Source organism: Diprion similis, chromosome 1, assembly GCF_021155765.1.
Source record: "Diprion similis isolate iyDipSimi1 chromosome 1, iyDipSimi1.1, whole genome shotgun sequence".
Classification (NCBI taxonomy): domain Eukaryota; kingdom Metazoa; phylum Arthropoda; class Insecta; order Hymenoptera; family Diprionidae; genus Diprion; species Diprion similis.
In genome coordinates, this window is record NC_060105.1 from 16,718,947 (window position 1) to 16,741,382 (window position 22,436).

A 22,436-nucleotide genomic window follows, 5' to 3' on the forward strand; every position below is an offset into this window, starting at 1 on the left:
TATGTATTAATAGGTACATGGTTTCTAGATTTTTTGGACGGATCTTCTGAACCCATCCACCGCACCCTCCACTTACTGATACACAATTTCATTTCCCCCGTAATCCAATGACGTCCAACCCCAATAAGCCCTATCCCCCCCCCCCCCCCCCCCGACGCTCTTTCCCCGCCCGTTTACCTCGCTTCTATTTCCTCCGTTTTCTCAGCTTCTCCTTGGCTAGGACACCAATGCGATGGTTAAGGTCTAGAGGTTTAATTCTGGTCTAGAGGTCCAAATTTTAGGCATTTTTCTAAGTGAGATAAAAAAGAAATGAAAAACATTTTTACCATCCATCTTTTTACAAGACCTTTGTTGATGTTTCAAGACTACAAGAAAAATTCATAAAAAATAAAATCAAAAATTACAAAAAGTTACGGGGTGGTAAAGTGGGGACTATAGAAAAAAAGGTGCGTCCTGGTCGACATGTTTTTAACTCTTGTAGTATTCCGAAACAGAAAATTTAAAGAAATTCTTTATTAGTAAAGACGTCTCAATAGTCCAGAGCACGGAAGGAGAAAAAAAAATGTTTCACGAAATGCCGACGATTTGAAAAGAAAATTTTTCTTGTGCCCCTGTTTTTTGACCTTGCTGGATTATTTAAAAATAATAACAAATTTTTTTATTTTAATCTATGCTTCTAGCCATAGAGGGATATACAAAGAACATTTCCACCAAATTTCAAGTAAATCGGTTCATCAGAACTTCAGATATCTTGTCAACCGTATCGAAAAAAGTAGTTTCGAGAAAAACGCGTTTAAAGATTCGGATCGGACTGGTTTAGTTGGCACGTCACAAAAATAACTGTAACTCCGAAAATAATTTGAATTTGCAAAAATCCTCTTAGAGGCTTATTCTTAAATGTCTAAACTTTGAAAATATGGTGGAAAAAAGACGATTTTTTCAAATTCCTAGACCAGAACACACCCTTAAGGGAGTTCCAACCATACGAGAATCAACATTCAGTTTTCGCCAAAACTTGCCAATTCAATAGATTTATGCCATTCGATCACGAGATTAAAATTTTGTATAGATTCACGGAACTATTTATAAGATATGAGCAAAGTGTCTTCGCTCATTTTACACGTATTCTTATGGAAGAATGGATGAGAATCGGAGGTATTAATTAAATTTGTAATGAAGTGACATTGAAATTTCGTTGAAATTTTTTGAGGCAGCAGAATCAAGTCTAAAGATAATGGATAAAGATATTTCAGAATTATTCACCACTTGTATAATGTTGGAAAAAATTATCTAAAAAAAAAAAATGTATATATGCTAAGGTTTAATGCAACTGTGCAGGCCATAATAACGGTTGTAAATTTTTAAATAACGAGTCTTATTTATGACAGATCTTGGAAATACATAGAGTGAAGATACAAATCTTTTACAATAACGAAAACTAGCTGCTTGTTAGGGGCCATTCATTAATTACGTCAGGGTCCCAAGGGAGAGAGGGGGTTAAAAAATCTATACATGATCTTATCCATTGAGACAAAATGTCCGTACAGCAATGTCTCAGGAAGCAAAAATCGCATAGAAAATTAAAGAGCAGTTTCAAAAATTACAAAAAATTTCTATTCAGACGCTCCACTAACTATGAGATCTATTTTTCATATTTAATATATAATTTCATTTATATATTGTTATTGGAGAAAATTTTAATTCATAATAAGTTTTTCAAATCGGAGAGGCGTCCAAGAAATCTTATGTGTTCTTACATGGTGGCAGGGGGGGGGGGGGGGGGGCTATATCGTCCTTACGTAATTAATGAATAGTCCGTAATACTGGTAAAGAAATCGACTATACAAAAGCAAAACCTTTAGTTTTGAAACCCAATAAGCGATTCGTAATCAGTGCTATCCCATAGTCATATAATTTTCCTGTCAGAAATGTGATGTCATGTTTATTACAACTATTATTATAAGACTAGTATAAGAAACAATTTTTGTAGTCAATTCGTAAATGTAGCATCGGATAGTATTAAATTGACACCAAATTGTATTCCATAGCAATCTATATTGATTTTTTTCACATAATTGTCGTAAGTCGACTGTAATGGAGACGAGAGATTCCAAAATATTTCTATTTCTAGATGGAATGACATTGTTGATAATAACAGGCTGTACTTGATTTTGCATTTTGCATTCGCTTTTGAAAAAGGCAAGAGGGTGTGTAATTTCTTTATCGTATCTATGCTTAAGACCTGAAAATATGGTCAGAAACGTTGAAATTGAACAACAGTTCAACAATCAAAAGCAAAAGGTCGTATATACTGGTAGGTTCGAGCTTCTCCTGTCGATTCAACCGTACAAATTCGTGTCGATTAATTCCATAAGGTCGTATCTGCCAAAAAATATTTTTTTTTACTTTTTTAGATTCGAGTATAAATTCATCGACTAGAAGGAAAAGGTCGTAAGTGCTGGTAGATACAAACTTTTGATCCTGATATAAATTTAAAAAATGATCTACTACGGCAATTGCAGAAGAGCGTAACCGCCACAAATTATTTTAAGCATTCCTATTTTTCTTATAATTGACGATTTGAATAATCGGCTTTCAAAAAATCTGCATCCTTACTGTATAACTTTCTTAGTTTCAATATTTTATGCGTTTCAGTAGTCCTTAGAGCGTTTTCAAATTGAAAAAAAAAAAATGGCACTTACGAACTTCTGTTCTTATCTTCGAGAATGTTTTCTATTAGATTTCTAAATTCTTGCAGATTTCAATTTATCTAGATGCATTTCAATGATATCTACAGTGATTTCAGAATAAAATGGTTGTTACGGCCATCTGTTTTGATATTTTTTTTCATAAACTTATCAATGGAAAAAGGTCGTAATCGCCTAACATACGACCTTCTGCCTTTGTATTTCTAAGCGTCTGATTTTTCTTGAATTATACGTTTCGTTCATCCTCAGAGCGAAGGAAGAAAAAAATTTATACGCTCTTTTGCCACTTGAATCGAATTTTTTGTAGATACGACCTTATGCCATTAGACCACACTTTGTCATAACATTTGACGTCAGAAGTAGGATTTCTGTGAGAAAATAAAATAAAAAAGATTTTTGTTGGAACATTGAACATGGCATTTTGAAAACGACTTTTTTCACATATCTGTGAAATGACTGCCGTAACAAGATTCATAGAGATTATCTGATTGGTTCAACGAATTATGATAGAGTCTGAACTGTTCACCGGTAAAGCGGTAAGAGTTGAAAAAAACAGTAATAATCCTTGGAATGCATTATGTCAAGTAAAATAAAAAATGTGGAAACTTTTCGTACACCGGAATGTGAAAATTGATCGGAATGTGTTACGCGTGGCGCGCTCAAAATCGGTACCCAACTACTTACCGAGGTTTACTGCGCAGGTCAAAGTCGTAAAACTTTTACCCTCTCGGGCATCTCCTTATTGAATGATTCATGTAATACATTAAATGTTATTTTTGAAGTCACCCACTTTTTTTTGTTGATCCTACGAAGTTTTTTTTTTTTTTTTTTTTTCTTTCTTTCCCTTAGTTTGTAACACATAGTTGAAAAAAGTTCCTGTTAATTATTTCAGATTTCATTATCCAACTGTACGAAAAATTCTCTATTTTTTCCCGAAACTTTCGTCCACGATATGCTTTATCTTCTTTTTAACAAATGACAACATCCGTAGATCATTAAAATGGGAAAACTTTAAATTCCAAACGCAGCCTTTTTAAATCGGACGAGATAACCATCCAATAGTTTTTTTTTCTTTTTTTTGTTTTTAGCTTTATACACCTAGTTATTCAGCTGGTAGCAGCAAATAATATTTGCTTCCGAACAATACATCTTTATACACAAGCGTGCGTGCGTGCAACAACAACAACAACAACAACAACAACAACAACAACAACAACAACAACAACAACAACAACAACAACAACAACAACAACAACAACGACGACGACGACGACGACGACGACGACGACGACGACGACGACGACGACGACGACGACGACGACGACGACGACGACGACGACGACGACGACGACGACGACGACGACGACGACGACGACGACGACGACGACGACGACGACGACGACGACGACGACGACGACGACGACGACGACGACGACGACAACAACAACATTCAGAATGGACGTCTTGCACAAATGTGTGCTTAACTTGTCCATCGGACCTCAGCATAACTATTTTAAATTCATGTTACAACAACTATGATAATGATAATCTCGGACGCACGAAACTCGACATACGTAAATTTAAAACCGTTTTCCAAATCAAATCGCACAACAATGTCCTTCCATTACACGGCAACGCCTATTCCAATTTCGATTTTACTCAGCCACCCCGTTGATCCTCACCCTCGTTCCATCCAGTCTCCAGTCCTTGCCATGGGAAGTAACCCCTGGGCACCACGGGAGGCATTCCGTTTTCCCTTCAATATACCTAAACTCGAGCACATCTATTCAACATGGGTTACTTTGTACGGAGGTGGAACGAGAGGCTTACTGGAGTCGTTAATCACTCGTTGCAATCTATCTATAGTGATAAAAATTTCATTTATATAACGCGAGCATGTTTTATGCGTTTTTTCATGCATGTTTTCCGTACACAAAGTATCTATTTTTATGACAGTAGAGTGAGTCTGCGAATGCGCATGCGCGAAGTATATTACGCATTACGCATTACTCAAGAAGCACGAAATTGAGGTTAGGGTCGCGTAATGTAAGATTCCAAATTTGGAAAATGTGGGAATAGCAACACGTGTCAAAAACCACACAATTTTTTTGACGATTTTCGAAATTCAAGTAACTTTCAGGATTTCCGCTACAAAATAGCAATACAATGTCGAAATTTGAACCCTTTCCGTTCGTTTGTTTATTCAATGTGGGAAGAAAACGGGTGAGTTCGCTCGGGTGGTAAGGGTAGGAGTACTACATGACCTTCTACTTCTAATAGCCAATCAGGGCACTGTAGTGGATAAAATTAATTAGATACCCATGTGTACGGCGAGTGTTGAGTTGGTTGAACAACAAATCTGCATCAGCCATTGCAAACAAGCGCCCTTACCTTCTATACTAACAAGGAACATCAGTTTGATGCCCACCTCTGATTTCAATGAGTCTCTTGTATGCTGTAGAACATTGAAAACTAAGAGACACGTCTTTTTTCTATCTGCGGAAAAACGGTTTAGAGGGGTAAAACGACCCCCAAAGATGGCCATCCAATGAACAGATTTTTTGATGCGCTTGATGGATTTGAACAAAACTAACGCTGAAGTTTTCCTATTCATTACAAAAACATTTCAGTGTTGGTTTCATTTAAATATTTATGTCCCCATCTTTGGGGGTCGTTTTCACCCCTTCAAACCATTTTTTCGCAGATAAAAAAAAATATGTGTCTCTTAGTTTTCAATATTCTACAACATACATGAGTCTCAACGAAATCAGAGGGGGGCACCAAACTGATGTTCCTTGTAGGACGCCGATGACCCTCCTTTCCTGACTCCAACCTATCTGCGCACGCTTGGTCCCCCGAATCCGGAAGCCAATACTGTAGATCAATCTTTGTCATGGTCAATTAGCCATTTGTCCACGAAATTGCTTGTTTGTCAGGAAACTCCTTATAAAATCGAACAGGCGTTGTAGGCACTTGTGCCCAATCGTGTTGTCCTCTTTTTTCTTCAGATACAGACCTATACACGAGACTGTTTCAGACCTGACAACACTTTTCTTCTGGTCGGAATGAGTTTTAAACACTCGTTTTGACGAACTAAGAATCCTCATTAATCATATCCTCATGCCATGTAACTGTTTCTCATTTAGATAACGACTCCCATCATTTTAAGACAGATAATGACATATCTTTTCTGACGACCTTAAGAGGTTGGCTTCAATTCGATATTTTAAATAACAGGTATAAAAGGTCCTGAATTTGCTTATGTACCTGGATTTTGGTTGCCCCAACGTAAAAATTCTGCAACGAAATTTAAACAATTACAACGTCTTTTGACATGTTACTCAAAATGAAAAAATTGACATACTTAGAAAGCACATCTTGATTTCGAGGCAAAAATTCTATACTTTGAGAGGAGCTTTTGCACAGCACAAACTAATGTTCAGATCTTGTTCTACTGAAGAAAATATGTCCCTAGTTTGAAATAGTCTATCTACACGGCTCTAACAATAAAGTGGTTTTGCGTCGCCATTTATCGTGAGGGCTGGGTTAGTTTGATAAATTATACAGCGGTTACTATTCGAGCGTTATGTTCATGGTGAGAGGCGGATGAAAAATGATTTTTTCCAATATTCGCACGTATTGGCACTCAGTTTCCCTTTGTACCACTGATATTGGACGTTTGTGCATTTTCACGTTACGAACGTTTCTTCAACCATTGCTGCGTGGTGAAGGATAAAACGTTTCCACCCGCACTGTTTTTCACGTCAATGTATCAACGGCGAATGTAAACAACGCCCAAAGGTACGAATATAGATTTCAGTTTTTACCAAACATCGTTCTTCCCCCAATGCATGGTTTGAACGTATCAAAAAATTCCATCTGAACTGAACGAGCTTTCTCGGCTCTGTTTCATTTTCACGTTTTTGCCCGATAAAAATAAATTGTATAACATAGCTACCACAAAAAAAAAAATGAAATCTAGTTTACCGAAAATTTCAATCTCGCATTTAAAAAAAAATGTATTCAGAAATTTACTTACGAGAAAAGTTGAATTATTTATCTTTTTTAGTATATTACTAAAAATATTTTCGAGACCGCAATTTTGTTCCTGGAAGTGGAATTCTACACTGGAGGCCAATGGAGGATTGAATATTCGTTAATGGTGCCTGGTTTTCATATCTCTGTTTTATATGCATTTCAAAAGTCATAGCAATTTTATAAATACGAATCAATTTATCTAAATTTCATCTTTACCGGATTAAATTAAAAGATAAATAATAATCTGTGATACCGCAATAAGTTAATAACGAAAAGCAGCTGAATTTTTTGGACTGATTCAAATTTATCGCAATCTTTCATGCAGTCTTCCAATTTTGGCCTTAAAAAAAATTATCGGTAGTATGAATGAAGCATTCCAGGTTTAGGTTTTACCAGGGCCTTAGCCACACCTTCCTGGATTTGGTCTGCGATATCGCACATTGTTGTTCCAACTTTAAAAATCAGTTAAATTCTTTTTGAGATTTTACTACCTCTGATATTTTAACGGTGATTACGAAATTTTCGAAAATTAAGAAACAAAATTATACAAATTCTGTAACCAAAACCAAAGATATCCCAACCGAAATCAAAGTGAGCAGACAAAACGGTAATTTTTTTAAGGTATTCTTTAAACATTTATAATTTTTCATCTGATATTTAAATTTTACACTAATTTTCAGGGTTCAATATATATTTCCTGATATAACGTCTCTCACGAAATTCTTATTGAAATTCAAGAATAAAAAATTTGAAAAAAAAAATTATCTCGAATTTTTAATTATTTTCCAAATTTCTATAAAAATTTGCAGATAGTTGTTGTATCAGGAAAAATACATTGAACCTTGAAAATTGAAAATAAAATTTTAATTCTTAAAAAAAAATTATCAATCGGTTGAAAACTCAATAGATAGTTAATATTTGCCTGCCCACCTTAGTTTTGGTTGGGATATTTTCAGTTTTGGCTGCAGAATTTATGTGATTCTTTTTATAATTTTCAATCGAAATATAATTTTATCGAAAGAAATGGAAGAAATTTATGCCAGAGTTTTACTGAAATTTTCCGTGCACATCGATATTTTCTCACGAACTCTGGATCTTTCTGGTGTCAATCGGAAACGAGAATCCCGATCATTGTTTGAAATTTCACCAGGCGAAGATTTGTAATGCATGGCTGAGAAAGGTGAGGCAGCGTTCCAGTGTGCAGGCGTGTTTATTCATCGTCTCTCGGCCGAGAATGTATAAAAGACAGGGAAAAACGCTGCAGGAAGCTGCAATGAGAATACTCATCGTGAGATAGAGCCGCAGTTCTGAAAGGAAGTCATTTCAGAGACTTATTTTCGTTGTCTCAAAACTTGCGCTTGTTTATGGCTATCATTTCGACTCTGTACTTATATGAATGTAGATACAGGGCATTCCACACCAATTTGACAGTTTTTTTCCATTCGATTTGAATTTTCTTCAATGTTTAGAAACGATTTTATCGACTGACCAAAATCCATTTGAAAAAATTCTGAAAATCCTGTGTCAGGTATCCAAATTGTCAAGCTTCGAACTGGAATGGACCGATTTTCCCTTCTTACTGTTTTCAAGCTCTTTCCGAAAAAACGTTAAAAAACTTAGAAGTCAAAGTCATTTTAGTATGGATGGTTGTTGAAAAATTTTTACATGTCACATCGGTTTATGAAAATTTTTTCAAATTCTTCGGAACCATTTTACAATTTGCAATTTTTTTTATCAACAAAATGAAGAGAAGAAAAAATGTCTTACGAGAAGTCTGAAAAAATTTAAAAAAACCCAATGTGACATGTAAAAATGTTTCAGCAAACATCCATACTAAAATGACTTTCGCTTCTACTTATTTTAACGTTTTTCTCGGAAAAAGCTTGAAAACAGTACGAAGGGAAAATCGGCCCACTTCGGTTCGGAGCTTAAAAATTTTGATACCTGACACAGGATTTTTCAGAAATTTTTCTAATTTGTAATTTTGGTCAGTCGATAAAATCGTCTATAAAAATGATAGAAAATTCAAATTGAGTTGAAAAAAAAAACCGAGTACCTTTCAAAGTGAGAACAATTATTGAAAAAATTGCGCGCCAAATCTGAGAGTTCAGGGGTAAAACCCAGGTCGAATTGGCGTGGAATGCCCCATACATGGTTGTCATTTTATACTCGTATATATTTCGTATATAAATATGAAAGTGATTCGGAAAAATCGGGGGCTATGGCTCATTTCATAAAGCATCGTGTCTTGCATTAGGCGAAGCACTTTTTTAATATGCCATTTCCACCGTGAAATATGGATACCATTCAAGATTTAAAAAACGCTAATAGCTATTAGATTTTTGATTTCACTCAAGAGTAAACCACACGTAAAGGCAGTGCTTCTAGTTTTTCTCGCGAAATTCTGATAAATCTTGGTTACCTATAACATCGATCTATCCGAATACCCATGAAATATGTAAAATCTCATTTTTCATGGAGTTCCATCAAGTGCCTTGGAACCCGGTGAAGTCTGAAATTTCACAAGATTTAATGAAAAATCCGGCGATGTACCTCAAATTTCACAAATTCCCTTCTAAAATCTCGACTCGTAACGTTACACGAAATATCATGACATCCAATGACGTATCTTACGAATTCCCATGAAATCTGGTGAATTTTTTTAATTCTTGTGAAGTTTTGTGATATGTTTTCAAAACTCTAGAATTATTCACATTCAAAATTGTATCAAATAACACGAATTCTTACGAACCTCTAGAATGCATCGTTTCAAACCCAACGAGGTTACGTGTTTCTTGAATTCCCATATAATTCCCCTCGCAAAGTCTGGAAAAGTCTATAAAATATTTTGTATTCCGCACATCGAAATATTTCATATCTTGGAGTTCAGTACGATAAGTACACAGATTTTTCTAAGTGAATTGACCTGCTCAAATGAAAGGAATACTTCATCAGCCTAATCATGATGGGCACTTACTTCGAATTGTAAAAATGAAAAAAAAAAAATTACTCTCACCCTGGGTCAAAGGACGAGAAGAGAATAAACTCTGGAGATAGCCTGCAGTGCGAAAAGATATGGCTTCATGTATATCTCATGGCCTGCGGAGTGCAAGGACCCCAAAGCCTTAGGTCCGTAGGCACGATAGGCAAGAAAATTAATTTCACCGAATCCCTGAGATGATTCGACGAGGCGAGGGTAAGTTTAGGGCATTCTTCTCGTCCTTCGCGTCCACCGACTTCCTACTTATTCTTATTCCTTCCTTTCCTATTATCCGCACGCATATCTGAGCCCCCCTTTGGGGTGATGGGCGCATAACGAAGTAGGGCGCAGGGTTTTTATGGTTATTGGCACCATAGTACGTCCCGCTTCCGCATGCGGAAGAAACGTCTTCTTTTCTTCTGTAGCCTACTTCGCTGCCATGTTTGGTAAACCCCCCCCCCCCCCCCCCCCCCCCCCGCCCCATGTAAAGATCGATCCAATTCATTCGTGTACTCTACCCTGCATCGTGGTTCCGTAGCGATAAAAGTATACATGAGGTATAACTCTTCCAGCTCTTCTCTCCCGATAAAGTCTAGTCCACTCAATAGTTCATGGTTCGTCCACGTGTTTCTCGAACAGTGCAAAGGGAAAGCGTCAGTAAGACTTGGATTGATCGTATTCAGTAATGTTCCTTACTATAGTAACGAAATAAAGTTAACACTTAGAGGATCAGAGTCGGCGGAGTTTCGAAAAATCATTTTTGTCTATAGAAAAGTGATCTAAAGTCCAGAACATTGGACCAAATTGAAGTCAAACGTTGGTAGGTCAATGACCTTACACCAAGTGGCGTATGCCGATCCTCTAAGGGTTAAGGATTGGTGGGCTTCGAAAATATTCTTGCGTTGCAATTTTCTTCTGATTATTTGAAATAATTCCACAACTATTCTGCGAAAAGCTTTTTGCAACAACACTTTCATTGCAGAAAACTGAGTTTTGATTCTAGTGAACATGATACCACAATATATAAATCTCATGTAGATTACAGAGATTACAAAGATTACTGGAGATTACAAAGGTTGTCAAGGTTACTTGGGATTACAAAGAGATTGTAAAAAAATAACAAAGGACATATGAGATTACATTAGACTATGTACACCGGAAGACAACAGTGATTAACCTCTTCTTACACGAAGAAGATTTTGAGTTGACTTGTAGAAGTTATCGCACGATCTTTATTCTAGGCTCGAGTAATCTCGATCCCGTGCTTCCAAGTTTGCTCAGAATTCGGGCAGTAAAAAAATTGACTCACCTATACCTCATCGCAAAATTTGGCGCCATTAGCGGCGGTTTTTGCTATCAGTCTACAGACAGGATTCGTTTGGCAGTTAAAGCGACTGTATTTTTAAAGCGATGTAGATCATGCAGCTCCCTCTATTGTATAATGGACATTGATTCCTAATTTCGCTTGATGAAAACCAAATTTAAATAACAACCTAGAAATACGGAAAAGACTTTTTTATTTCTGCAGATGCACTGCAAAAGCGAACGACCAAGTTTGAAATGCTCTTTTCGTCTCCATTGTCTGTACAAGGTCGCCGCTATGCTTGAAGCTAGATTCATGGAGGGCTAAAAATTTAACGAACCGAAGTAAATGTATCCCGTAATCTCAGTTACTGGTAATTTACCTCGGGTATGAACGTTTCCCCGTCCCAAAACTTTCCATGTGGTCGACGTTTTTTTTCTGCTCTTCTTCTAACAAGGGTGGTATCCCAGGTCGATATCTCCGTTTTGATTTCTATTGTAATATGTTATAGTAGACTAAAAACCGAGTGACACGTATTTTTTTTTATCTGCCATTCAACACCCCAAGGGCGTGAAACCACCCTCCAAAGTAAGGCATGTCAAGGGACGATTTGACAGTTTTATTTTTTTTTGTAATTGAGGATGAGAGCCTTTTCGGATGTCGGAGAAATGCAGGTAAATAAAGACAAATCCTACTTTACCGAGTTTTCTACTTACGCCACTTTTCCCTGCATCTCTCTCTTTTTCCATCGGCAGCTTGTTTCTCATTGATCAAGATCAAGAAGCAAGAAACAAGATCACTCTATATATTTGAAAAAAACTCATTTATACTGGCAAACAACGTGGCTTGGATCATTTATGCTTATGCATGTATCAATCGTTCAGTCTGTTAAGAAATTTGAGGAATGAATTCAAGCGAGTTGAATTTAAACAAAATGATGCCGGCTGAACTTCGAAAAAATGAGGGAACGGCAAGTTTCAACCGCAACAGCACACTTATCAATTCCGTCAAACTGGTGATATAAATTTGAATCATTTGTTAAAAGAATCAGCGGTTTGTTAATGAATTCAATTAAAATAGCCGAATCCAGATATTTTATGACGCTAAGATATTATCTGATAATTTGATTTTTCTTATCTAGTTGAGTGCGTGGTAGAACATCTGCCTTTGGCAGTTTGTATAGAATTTATTATTGGATAAAATTAAGCCTTGGTTTAGTAAAATTAGTCCAAAGATACGCTTTTTTATTCAATAAATGATTGAATAATGCGATTCCAATTCATCATATCAAAAATCACCAAGTCTTCTCAAGAATGGTTTGAATGTCCGTTTCAAAGCGATGATCTTTTTAAGATTTATGTTTAAATATAGAGCAAACTTTATTGCCAATGACTTATTTGATAGTTGATCATTACGTTTGAAAATTGAGGGGAATTCTGTTCGAACACTAGGACAATGGACACAAAATGAAATAAACACAAGACTTATCACTAAACACAGTCCGATTGGATACCACAAATTTTATAGACTTTGAAAAACCCAATCCAACACATCATTTCATTTGTTATGTACAATAAATTTCATATTCGTGTGATTCCTTTGAAGTATACTTTTTATCTACATTTTGTGTCTATCATTAATTGTCTAAACGTCAAATCAAATATTCTCAACTCTATTTTCAATTTTAATTGTTCGAGAACATTGATTGAACCAAATACTCCACATTTATCATTTTACTATCATACACGAGAATCATAAACAATTTTTAAACAACTTGCAAAGATTTATTGGTTGATCATTCTCTTGATACTTCGATGACCACTTAAGAGAAGTCGTCCCAAGAGGTATGAATCCGTAAACTAGATGGTTGGTGCAAGCTACTTGCATCAGAATTCGCTATAATTTTTAAACTGCAGAATAGGTGAGAGAAAATATAACGAAACCCCTTCGGAAGGGGAATATCGTGAGCGACAAGGCTAATTGCTAACTGTTTCCAGAACTTAAAAAGAGCTTAACTACGGATACAAAGTTTAAGGACGTATGGGGCTTACAGTCAGGTCAAAAAGGTGGTTATAAAAATGAGGTAAAACAAAGACTTGGAAAGTCTCTCTTAAGTTGTTGTTGGTCTAGTTACACATTACTGAGAACGTTGCCGTGGGACGGGGAAAAAATTTAAAACGCTACATTTTAATTGCAAAGTCTTCATATTGTGTTAACAACTTCAGAGAAGTACCATTATTCTGTAATTTTTCACTGGAAAAATTACCCTTCTTGTCCAATTCCAATTAATTATAACTCATCTTATTCGTGAATGAATTCTCCATCGGTCGTCTGATTATAAGGCAGATTTTTGGTAAAAATACTGTATTTGTTGCTAAATCACAAGTTTATCATTTGTTACTTATAACGATTATACACATCGGATTTTTTCACTTGTGCACGGACTCAAGAGAAACTCTGTTTCAAACGGTTAGTAATGTGTTTATTTGTTAATAGAATAAGCTCTCTTCTACCAAAATCGGACGAATTATATGGATTTCATCGGTGAAATAAAAATTGAATGATGTAATTTTCTGATGTTGTTACAATTGAAATTCAATGATAAAACCTTTTTGCCGAATCACAGGGACTTTTCTTTGAGAATATTTAACTTGATGAAGTAAGTTATAGTTTTTAGACCCTTGTTTAGTCATGATTTTGTTTTCCCGACTGTACGCCCGATGCATCTTTAATCTCTAGTTCAGATCAAGCGTGCGCTTTGTTACCAACTCAACACCGAGTCAAAGCCCCTTTACTCGCATGATTTTTTCCTCGCACCCTTCGAGCGCCCCGTCGCTGCTTCCTCAAGCGAACTGGATCAAATGGGGTGGCGTTAATCACACGTACATACATTGACGAAGAATCGATTTCGCCTACGGCGACAAGATTGGCAAACAAGTACAATCTGTACGCAAAAAACAAAACTGCTACCGCGAGTCGAATGCTGGAGCGTTCCTCGGGCAGAATTTTTAATTTTGAAGAATTGTATGCCGATAGGAATGCAAAGAAAAAACACTAATATACAAAACTGCGGAGACAGATTTTTTTATTGAGCTCATCAGTTGGTAAAAAAAATCCGATACGCACAATCGTTATAATTAACAGATGATATCATTGTTAACCCAAACTTCACTCAGACAATTTATGGGAAATTGTTCACAAATAAAATGAACGATTGGCAATTTAAATCAGCGAGGCAATGTAGATTTTTCGGTAAAAAATGATAGAATAATGTTATTTTTCTAAAGTTGTTGCCATTATAAGAGCATTCAATTAAAAATTATGCGTTTCAAAATTTTTTCCTATTTCACGAGAACTTATTCAATTATGTGCAACCCGATTGACTTGAGTGAGACTTTCTTAGTTACAGTTTTGCTACGTCTTTATTTCAACCACTTTTTCGACTTGACCTTACTTTCCATACATAAGGTAGAACTAAAAGTGAATAAAGCAAACAATGCAAGCGTGGTAGGATAGTAAATCAAAGTAAATCAATGCAAAGTTTTTTTCTTCAACTTAATGAGCGAAATATGTTACTTCACTTCTCGTCGTCGAAACTATTTGGCACGTAAGATATCTTGAATTCTCGACAAATAATTCATGAGCATTTGGTCAGCGAGCAGAATAAACTCAAAAACATTGCAGCATCGGATAAAACACACTTGAAATGAATCAATTCTAAAATTCGAAGGAGAAATTTTTTTCTCACATTACTGATATCTCAGCTTGTTATATGAAATTACTCAGATTAATTTCTACCTTCTCTTCTTCGTCGTTTATTAAAATTTAACGCGCATGCGCTACAATCCGAGAACGACTATTTGCCAGGATGATCAACCGCCATAAATTCAAACGAGAATTCGCTGCGATGTACATAACCTCAAAAAATTTTACAGTCGTCGACGTTGAGCACAACTGCCAACGACAACTGTCAACATTTTTTAGGTTACATTTATGACGGTTGGTCGCGTACACAAATACCCGCCTTTAGATTGTAGCGCGTACTCATTAAATTTTAGCACACGACGGATTATGTAGTCGTTAGAAATTCACTCTGCATCTAAAACTCAACGTCTCTCTGCCTGTCTCTATGCATATTCGCTCATAACTCCAGAACTACTGAATCGATTTTGATTCTTTTTCTTTTTTTGCATAGCTACAACGTCTGACTAAGTTTTACGCTATATTTCGTTATGAACAGATCTACCTTCGAAGTACACACCTATTTTTTCGATTACTGACAATGAGTACTCTCTGGATTTATGAGACCCTTTGCTTTTTCCACAGTCTACCATTTCAGAACCACTCATCCCATCAACTCGAAATTTTTTTTTGCTATTCCTCAAATATTGTAAAATCTATATAATTCCAATACCTCTTCAGAAATATTAAATCACCGAAAAAAATTGAAGAAAAATTTTTTTTCATGAAAAAAGGAAATTTTGTGAAAAAATTATTACTTTTAAGATTCTTTTTATATTTTGGGTAAGAATGTGAAAAAATTTGCGTAAAATAATGGTAAAATCTCTGTGTGTTCTCCGAGGGTTAATAGTTTTGGGGATGTGGAAATTTTTTAAACGGTCTCCTTTCTTCTCCTAACCGTCGATTCAGATGGCCCGGCCGATGTGAATATATCTCAACGACAAAATAACCGTCTTGGTATAACTGGTCACAATAATATCAGATGAAACGTCGACGAAATAACTTGCGACAAAAGAAATAGGGATGAAAAAAAACCCCACTGATCCCACACACACCGACGAACTGCATACAATGCAGCCGTGACCCGTCACCTCGAGATGTTTTGTTCTGAGATGTTTTTGTCTACGTTTATTTTGTCTTACGAAGTTTTGAAGAATAGAATATTCAATAATAAGAATGAAAATTTGGATACTTTTTGAGCTATATTCAAGAAATTTTATATAAATTATTAAGTACATTGACAGTTATGTAGGATTATATTAGTATCATCTTAATTAGCTAACTTTTAGTAGCACCTCTATATCATATTATGAATATGGAAAAAAATAAAATAAATTAAATAATAATGGCAAAAAAATTTTTTTACAACAAGTAATTTGGATCCCATCTTTTCTGATATCTCAGAATTTTTTTTACACAGAATTTTATAAATTTATTTGAAAGAAATCGAAGGTGTCCCATTGAATGGAAATCGACTTCTTTGGCTAAAATCGGCTAAAAACGTCCAAAATGACATTACAATTTTTTCCGAAAAGTAAATAAAAAACAAAAAAAATGGTCCACTCAAAAGTTAAAATATTTTGATTTTTATAGAAGTTATGAATATTTTAAGAATATTTCTTCTAAAATCAATAACTGCGGTACAAGTTGAGATAAGGAGTTGAAAATTTCGGTGGATACTTCTTTCTGCATGTATAAACACATGTTAAAAAAAATTTCAAATTGAAGTGGTCATTCAAAAAACGTCGTTGAATTCACATAGAATGACCCATATCGTCGGCACTCTTTTGGAAGTAAAACTACAGCAATTGTGACACGATTTACAAATCCGACAATAACAATTACAAATCAATGGTAAGAGTTACATAATATGCGTAGGAACATCTATCTCCCGCATTTGCGGGAAAAAAGTAGACTTTTTTCTCGCTAATCTTGTATTTCCCGCAAAATGGAAAGATGATAGAATAATTACAAGATAGAATATGATAACGATGACAATGAAGATAATGATGATGAAAAACGAATATTCTTAAATAAGGGAGCTCCCCCCCCCCCCCCCCAGCCGCCCCGTAGGTGCTTTCCCCCCTACACCCCCACCAGGGCCTGCGGCCCTGGACCCACTCCGAAAATGGACTCGGATGTTAGTTTCACAAAAGAACGATAGAGGATAAGGAACGAGATGTGGGAGAAATTCTTGAACACAAAAAAGTGAAAAAAACATATACAATACATACATGGTCTCTGAGACCCCAAAATTTTTATCATTCATATTTCAGTTACACAACCATGATTCAAGCTCCCTGACTTCAACTATGTTAAAGTCGGTATTGGGGTCAACTGGACCCCAAGATTTTTTTCATCAAATTGCAGAAATAACCCTGATTTAATCGCGCTGTCTTCAAAATTGTACGTCAAAGTCGGTATTGGACTGCCCAAAAACGGAACCACACGCTTGCGCCGCGGTCGACATACATAGAACACTCAGCTTCTATGCGTGACTGATTTCCACTTATTGAGTCGGTAGATGTGGCCAGAGTTGAGTCGGAAATAAAGTCCTATATGTAACACAGAAATAAAAGTCGACTTTATTCCCTTGTTACATAATGTTCTATTTTACGGTATAGGCATTGAAAAGTTCACTTTTTGTGGCAGTTTTCGTTCCGTAAAGTGACGCTTTATACGGCAGCGAACAAAGTTGCGGAATAAAGCCTTTATTCCGCAGTTTTGATGCGCAGTTCGAAGTGCGCATCCCAAACTGCCGAATAAAGTAGCTTCGTCGAACAGTTCGCGACATAACCTCACTCTTCGTTTTGCTTTTCAATGCCCATACCGTAAAAAATATTGTACGTGGCATGCCCGTAAACCGTTTTTTGGCTCGGATAATTTCAGTACTCGCTTCCGGCTCGCTTCCGGCTCGTCTTCAGCGTGTCCTGAAATCTTTATCCTTGCCAAAAAAACAGGCGGTTTACGGTCATGCCATATAAATAGCTATTTCGTGTGACACACACCGAATGTTGCTGATGATCTTTTTCGGCTTATTCCAGACGCGGCTGACGAGGAGGTATCGGATCAAAGCGGGTGTCCCGACCCTGATTTTGGTCGAGGGTCGCACGGGATCAGTCGTGACTCGCGGAGGCGTCGAACGCGCCCTGGCAGACCCGACGGGCGCGAACTTTCCCTGGAGGCCACCGCATCCCAAAGCCACCCTCGTCGACGGGCCACTCTTGCCGTGCGGAAGCCGAGACAACAAGGAGCCGATGCTCCACGAGGAGCTCAGGCACTGCGTCAAGGGTGTGTACTTCAGTGCCCATTGGGTAAGTCGGAGTGGCGCTGATGCAGATGGCAGGGCCGAGTTACACTTAGGATAGTTTCATTTTGAAGGTGTTGTGGGGCGTACATTCCCAGTGAAAAGTGAGTCGCGGTGAGAATATTGAACACTTCGCGGTGTAATGAGAATCTGAAAAAAATTAATCATAACCAAGTTGATGAGATACTTCATTTTGAATAATCATAATAATTCCAGAAAATTGCTAACGAATTGTTGATACAAAAATTTTTTTAACAAATTTCTAGTAAATTTTTTTTTTAATTCGTACAAAATGAAATCGTGGATCTTTCTCAATACCTATGAATTTTTTACAATTCTTAGCGATTTTGAATAATTTATAACGCTTTACTTATGAACCTATTCGTACCATGCCTCCAAAACGTCTTGAGTTTAGTGTATAACTATTTACAAAAACCTGTCCAAAAAGTTAGGACTTTTGATCCATTGTACAAAATTTTTCAGATTCTCAGAAAATTAAAAAAAAAAATTCATAGGTACTCAGAAAAAATCAATGAATTCATTTTACATATGAAATAAGAAAATTTGTATATTCCGTAAACAATATTTCATAACTATTTGCTTTTCATTCGGAATAGATTGTGTTAGAATTAGCAGGCCTTTACTTAATTTGCTAACCGAACGAGAGTGCATTTAGGAATGAATCGATCCTTACGCTCGGATTAAACTGTGTTGCGATGAACATATCGACAGAATTTCTCCTGAAGATGAAAAATGTCCAACTGACATCTTCCTCTTCGGGATGATCTCCTCTGAAAAGGGAGATGACAGCGTTTGTAATGATATTTCTCATATAAACAGCCGTGTCACTCCAGTGCGTGCAATGTCTTTTCAACGAGGTTGATCAGCTATGTCTAGCTGGAAGAATCTTAAACCCTGCAATTTTTTTTTTATTGGCAAGCCGTTCCGGAAATACAGATATGCCTGCATCATATATAAGAACAATAATGGATGTACAAAATGAAATGACAAACGCCAAGGCATATCTGAATTATTGAGAAAAATTTTAATATTTACAGTACGTGTACCAATTATGAAGAAGGTATCTAAATGATTCTGTTATTTCACGAGGTATTCATGGGCACAACGTATTATCTAATGGCAAGGATTAATTTCGTTCTGATCTGAGATCTGCTTGATCGATGTAGACAGATGGGGGAGCAAGAAGTGATTTGGCTTAGCTCAATATCAGCTGCGTTTAATCCCGGGAGCAGATGTATGGTGGAAAAAAATTGGAATGCCGATAGGACTTGGCATAGGGTCAAGAATAAATAAATTTCATCAGCCCGCACGGATTCAATCGTGAAATCCTTTATGCGATTCGACCCCTTGGGTTTCCTCCAAACGTATTTCAACTATTTCACAGTCTATTGGAAAATGTCCTCATGACGTCAGAGTCTGGTTGTCGGCACCATTTTATCACCACATAACCTAAGTTTTTAATTTCAATGGAGAAAAATCGTAATTATTGGGCTTTCAAATCATTCATGTCACATAAATTAATTAATCATAATCAATAATATACCTGCTCTATTATCAATACGCCAAAAAAGACAGTCAACGGTCAGCCTGCTTGCATTAGTTTGATTTTTTCCCACCAGATGTCACATTGCAAAGTAACAATGCCAATATGCGTGCATGTAGAATTTAGTCGACTTCCAGAAACTTGCCGGTTCTGTACTTCAACAACTTTTCAACAAGTACAGATGAATCTATACCTTCGACTGATCGAATCGGATCGACTATGACTTCTCTGAAAATCACTTCATTCTTTAGAAAAATCTATGAATCTCCTCAATATAGTTTGCTGATCGGATGATCACAAAGAATCGTTGAAAAGATGTTTCAATTGAAATGAACTGATGGAGAGTGTGTGAACCACAGATTATCATTGCTATAATCAGCTTATCCCGAAACGTATCCTTGACTTGTCAGGATTTACAAACATCCAAATTTCACATTAGTTATTGTTTCTTAGAAATCGATGAATACCTGTGAAAACAAAATTAAGTAGAAACTGTACCTTAAAAAATCAATTTTCACGGAATAAACGTAATTTAAAACGATCAGTTTGCCTGGCATTTACCAGAAAAAAGTTTGTTTCCTAAACGTGTGGACCACTCTGATGTGTCCTGTAGTTTTTGATAAGTTATAGTTCTATAGTTAATTAATGCATTGTTGCTTTTTCACATTTCTAGTGTCCTCCGTGCAAAGCCTTCACCCCACAACTGGTCGATACCTACCAGAGGATTCGAGAACGGGGGCACAATTTTGAAGTTATTTTTGTCAGCTCTGATCGGTGAGTATCTATTTTATCATCTAATCTAATTGAGGAAAAAAGACCCAGAAAATAGTCGTGGAGGGCACAGTAATTCTTCCAAACATAAAATTTGCACCCTGAGGAATACCTGATATTTTTTTTTTTTTTTTTTTTTTTTTTTTATGTTGGTATAATATTTACGGCACATGAGTCGTACTTAGGTAATTCAAAAAGCTCCTGGACTGTAAAATGCAGTCTCGAATCCTGATCAGCCTCGGTAGCAGCCGCAGAACCAAGATTTTTCTTGCCATGATTGCTTTGCGTTTTTGGAGTCATTTTTTCCCGCTAATTTTGCTTTCAAAAACATTTTTATAGCAAAACCAGAGAAATTATAAAACACTGTCAGTTCATTGGCAAAATACAGAATTTGATATAAAAGCATTTTCTACTTTGTTGCATTGCACTTTCAAAAAGTACATTTAAAAACACACAACATGGAGAAAAAAATTGATTGTATTTTCAGAAAGTTATGAGAATTTAAAAAAAAACTGTTATAATTTACAAAAATTTATATTTCCTAAACGCATTGATGACAAAACTTGAACACATCAAGGAACCTGTTTCCACAGAATGCAAAAAGATATCCAACTTTCAACCAATCCAAAAATATCAATTCTTACAGTAGGTTGGATTGGCATGGACTATCCCATTTACATCAGACTATTGTTTGTTTATACAAGTGAAATTATTCATTCTAATTCTTGTCTTTATTTCTCATGCATATGTATACTTATTTTGAATTACTAGTGGTTCTATTGTGCTATTCCTAATCTGAGATGTTTATTGATAGATTCAATGTTTTCAAACAATGCACGGTAAAATTGAAATCAGTCTCGAACTGTCAACAATTTTATCAGTTATATATAGTTTTGAATCTCTGGTCAGATATTTGTCATAGAAAACCTGTTCTCATTTATTCTAGTGATTTTTTTTATGGCTAACAGATCGTAAGTACTAAAAAGGGGGTAAATGTTTCAAGAAAGAAATTATAAGAGCCGTTGAAAAAGTTTTGGCTGAAAAAATTCACTGTAATTGTAAAGAATGGACTCATGAAGCGTGCCCAAATATTATTTAGTATATCGGCCAATATCTTTTGTGACCACTTCGAAATTTCATGATTTTATTATTACTTGCTATATTTACTATCAGTGCCCGTTACTAGGTGTCGCTATTGTGACACAACGCCGTTTACTAATGACAATTAGAGTACATTATCTAAAGCCACATATTTACAAAAAGAAAGACAAATGTTCCAAATACATACGCCAGGCGACAAGAACATTACTTCCTTGTCGCACATTATTTTATATATAAAAATAGTATATTACGCGTTTTTTCACGAACTACGAAATCAAGGTTAGGGTCGCATCATGTCAGATTGGTTCGCGACAGCGCATGCGCATTCAGAGACTCTCTCGAGCGTAATAGAAACGAGACATACTTTGTGTAAACGGTAAACACGCATAGAAAAACGCGTGAAACATGCTCGAGTTATATAAATATATTTTGTTATGAGTCGCGGCCAGGCCGTAAAGATAAGCTACGTCAGTGAGAAAACTCCGTTTGAGGCACGATAGCCGAATGATAGTTGATCGATTTTCCATAAAAGTAAACGAGAAAAGGCGGGAGATTCTCTGCCGGCCCGGCATCCACTGCGCGCGTAAAATCTACGCCGTTGCCTTGAATGCGGCGAATGCGTAGACGGTGGACTATGGCGCTTGTACACCTTGCGCCACGTTGCCGGAGGATCAATATTTCTCTGCTCTCCTCTCTTCCCACGTCACACTCATTACCGTCAAAAGATACGACTGCAAAGGAACGTTTAAGTTCTCCTTCTCTCCCCGCGGCATTCCATTATCCGAGCAGGCAAAATGCTAGAATAGCGAGGGTGTATTCCTACTTAAAAATTTCTTCCTCTTTTATCTGCAGGCATAAAAGCACCCTGACCTGATTTTTATGTGGACACATCTTTAAGACTGAATGAGTCCAACAGACTGAAT

The 22,436-nt window shown here is 36.3% G+C and overlaps 1 protein-coding gene across 1 annotated transcript in view; it reads left to right on the top strand.

The window, feature by feature from the left end:
- The window catches only part of LOC124405108 (nucleoredoxin-like), a 49,947-nt gene that overhangs the window by 20,641 nt on the left and 6,870 nt on the right, over positions 1 to 22,436 (top strand). The window contains exons 2-3 of the mRNA XM_046879731.1: positions 17,815 to 18,084; positions 20,315 to 20,415. Of these exons, the coding sequence (XP_046735687.1) occupies positions 17,815 to 18,084; positions 20,315 to 20,415 (371 nt within the window). The remainder of the gene's footprint in view (positions 1 to 17,814; positions 18,085 to 20,314; positions 20,416 to 22,436) is intronic.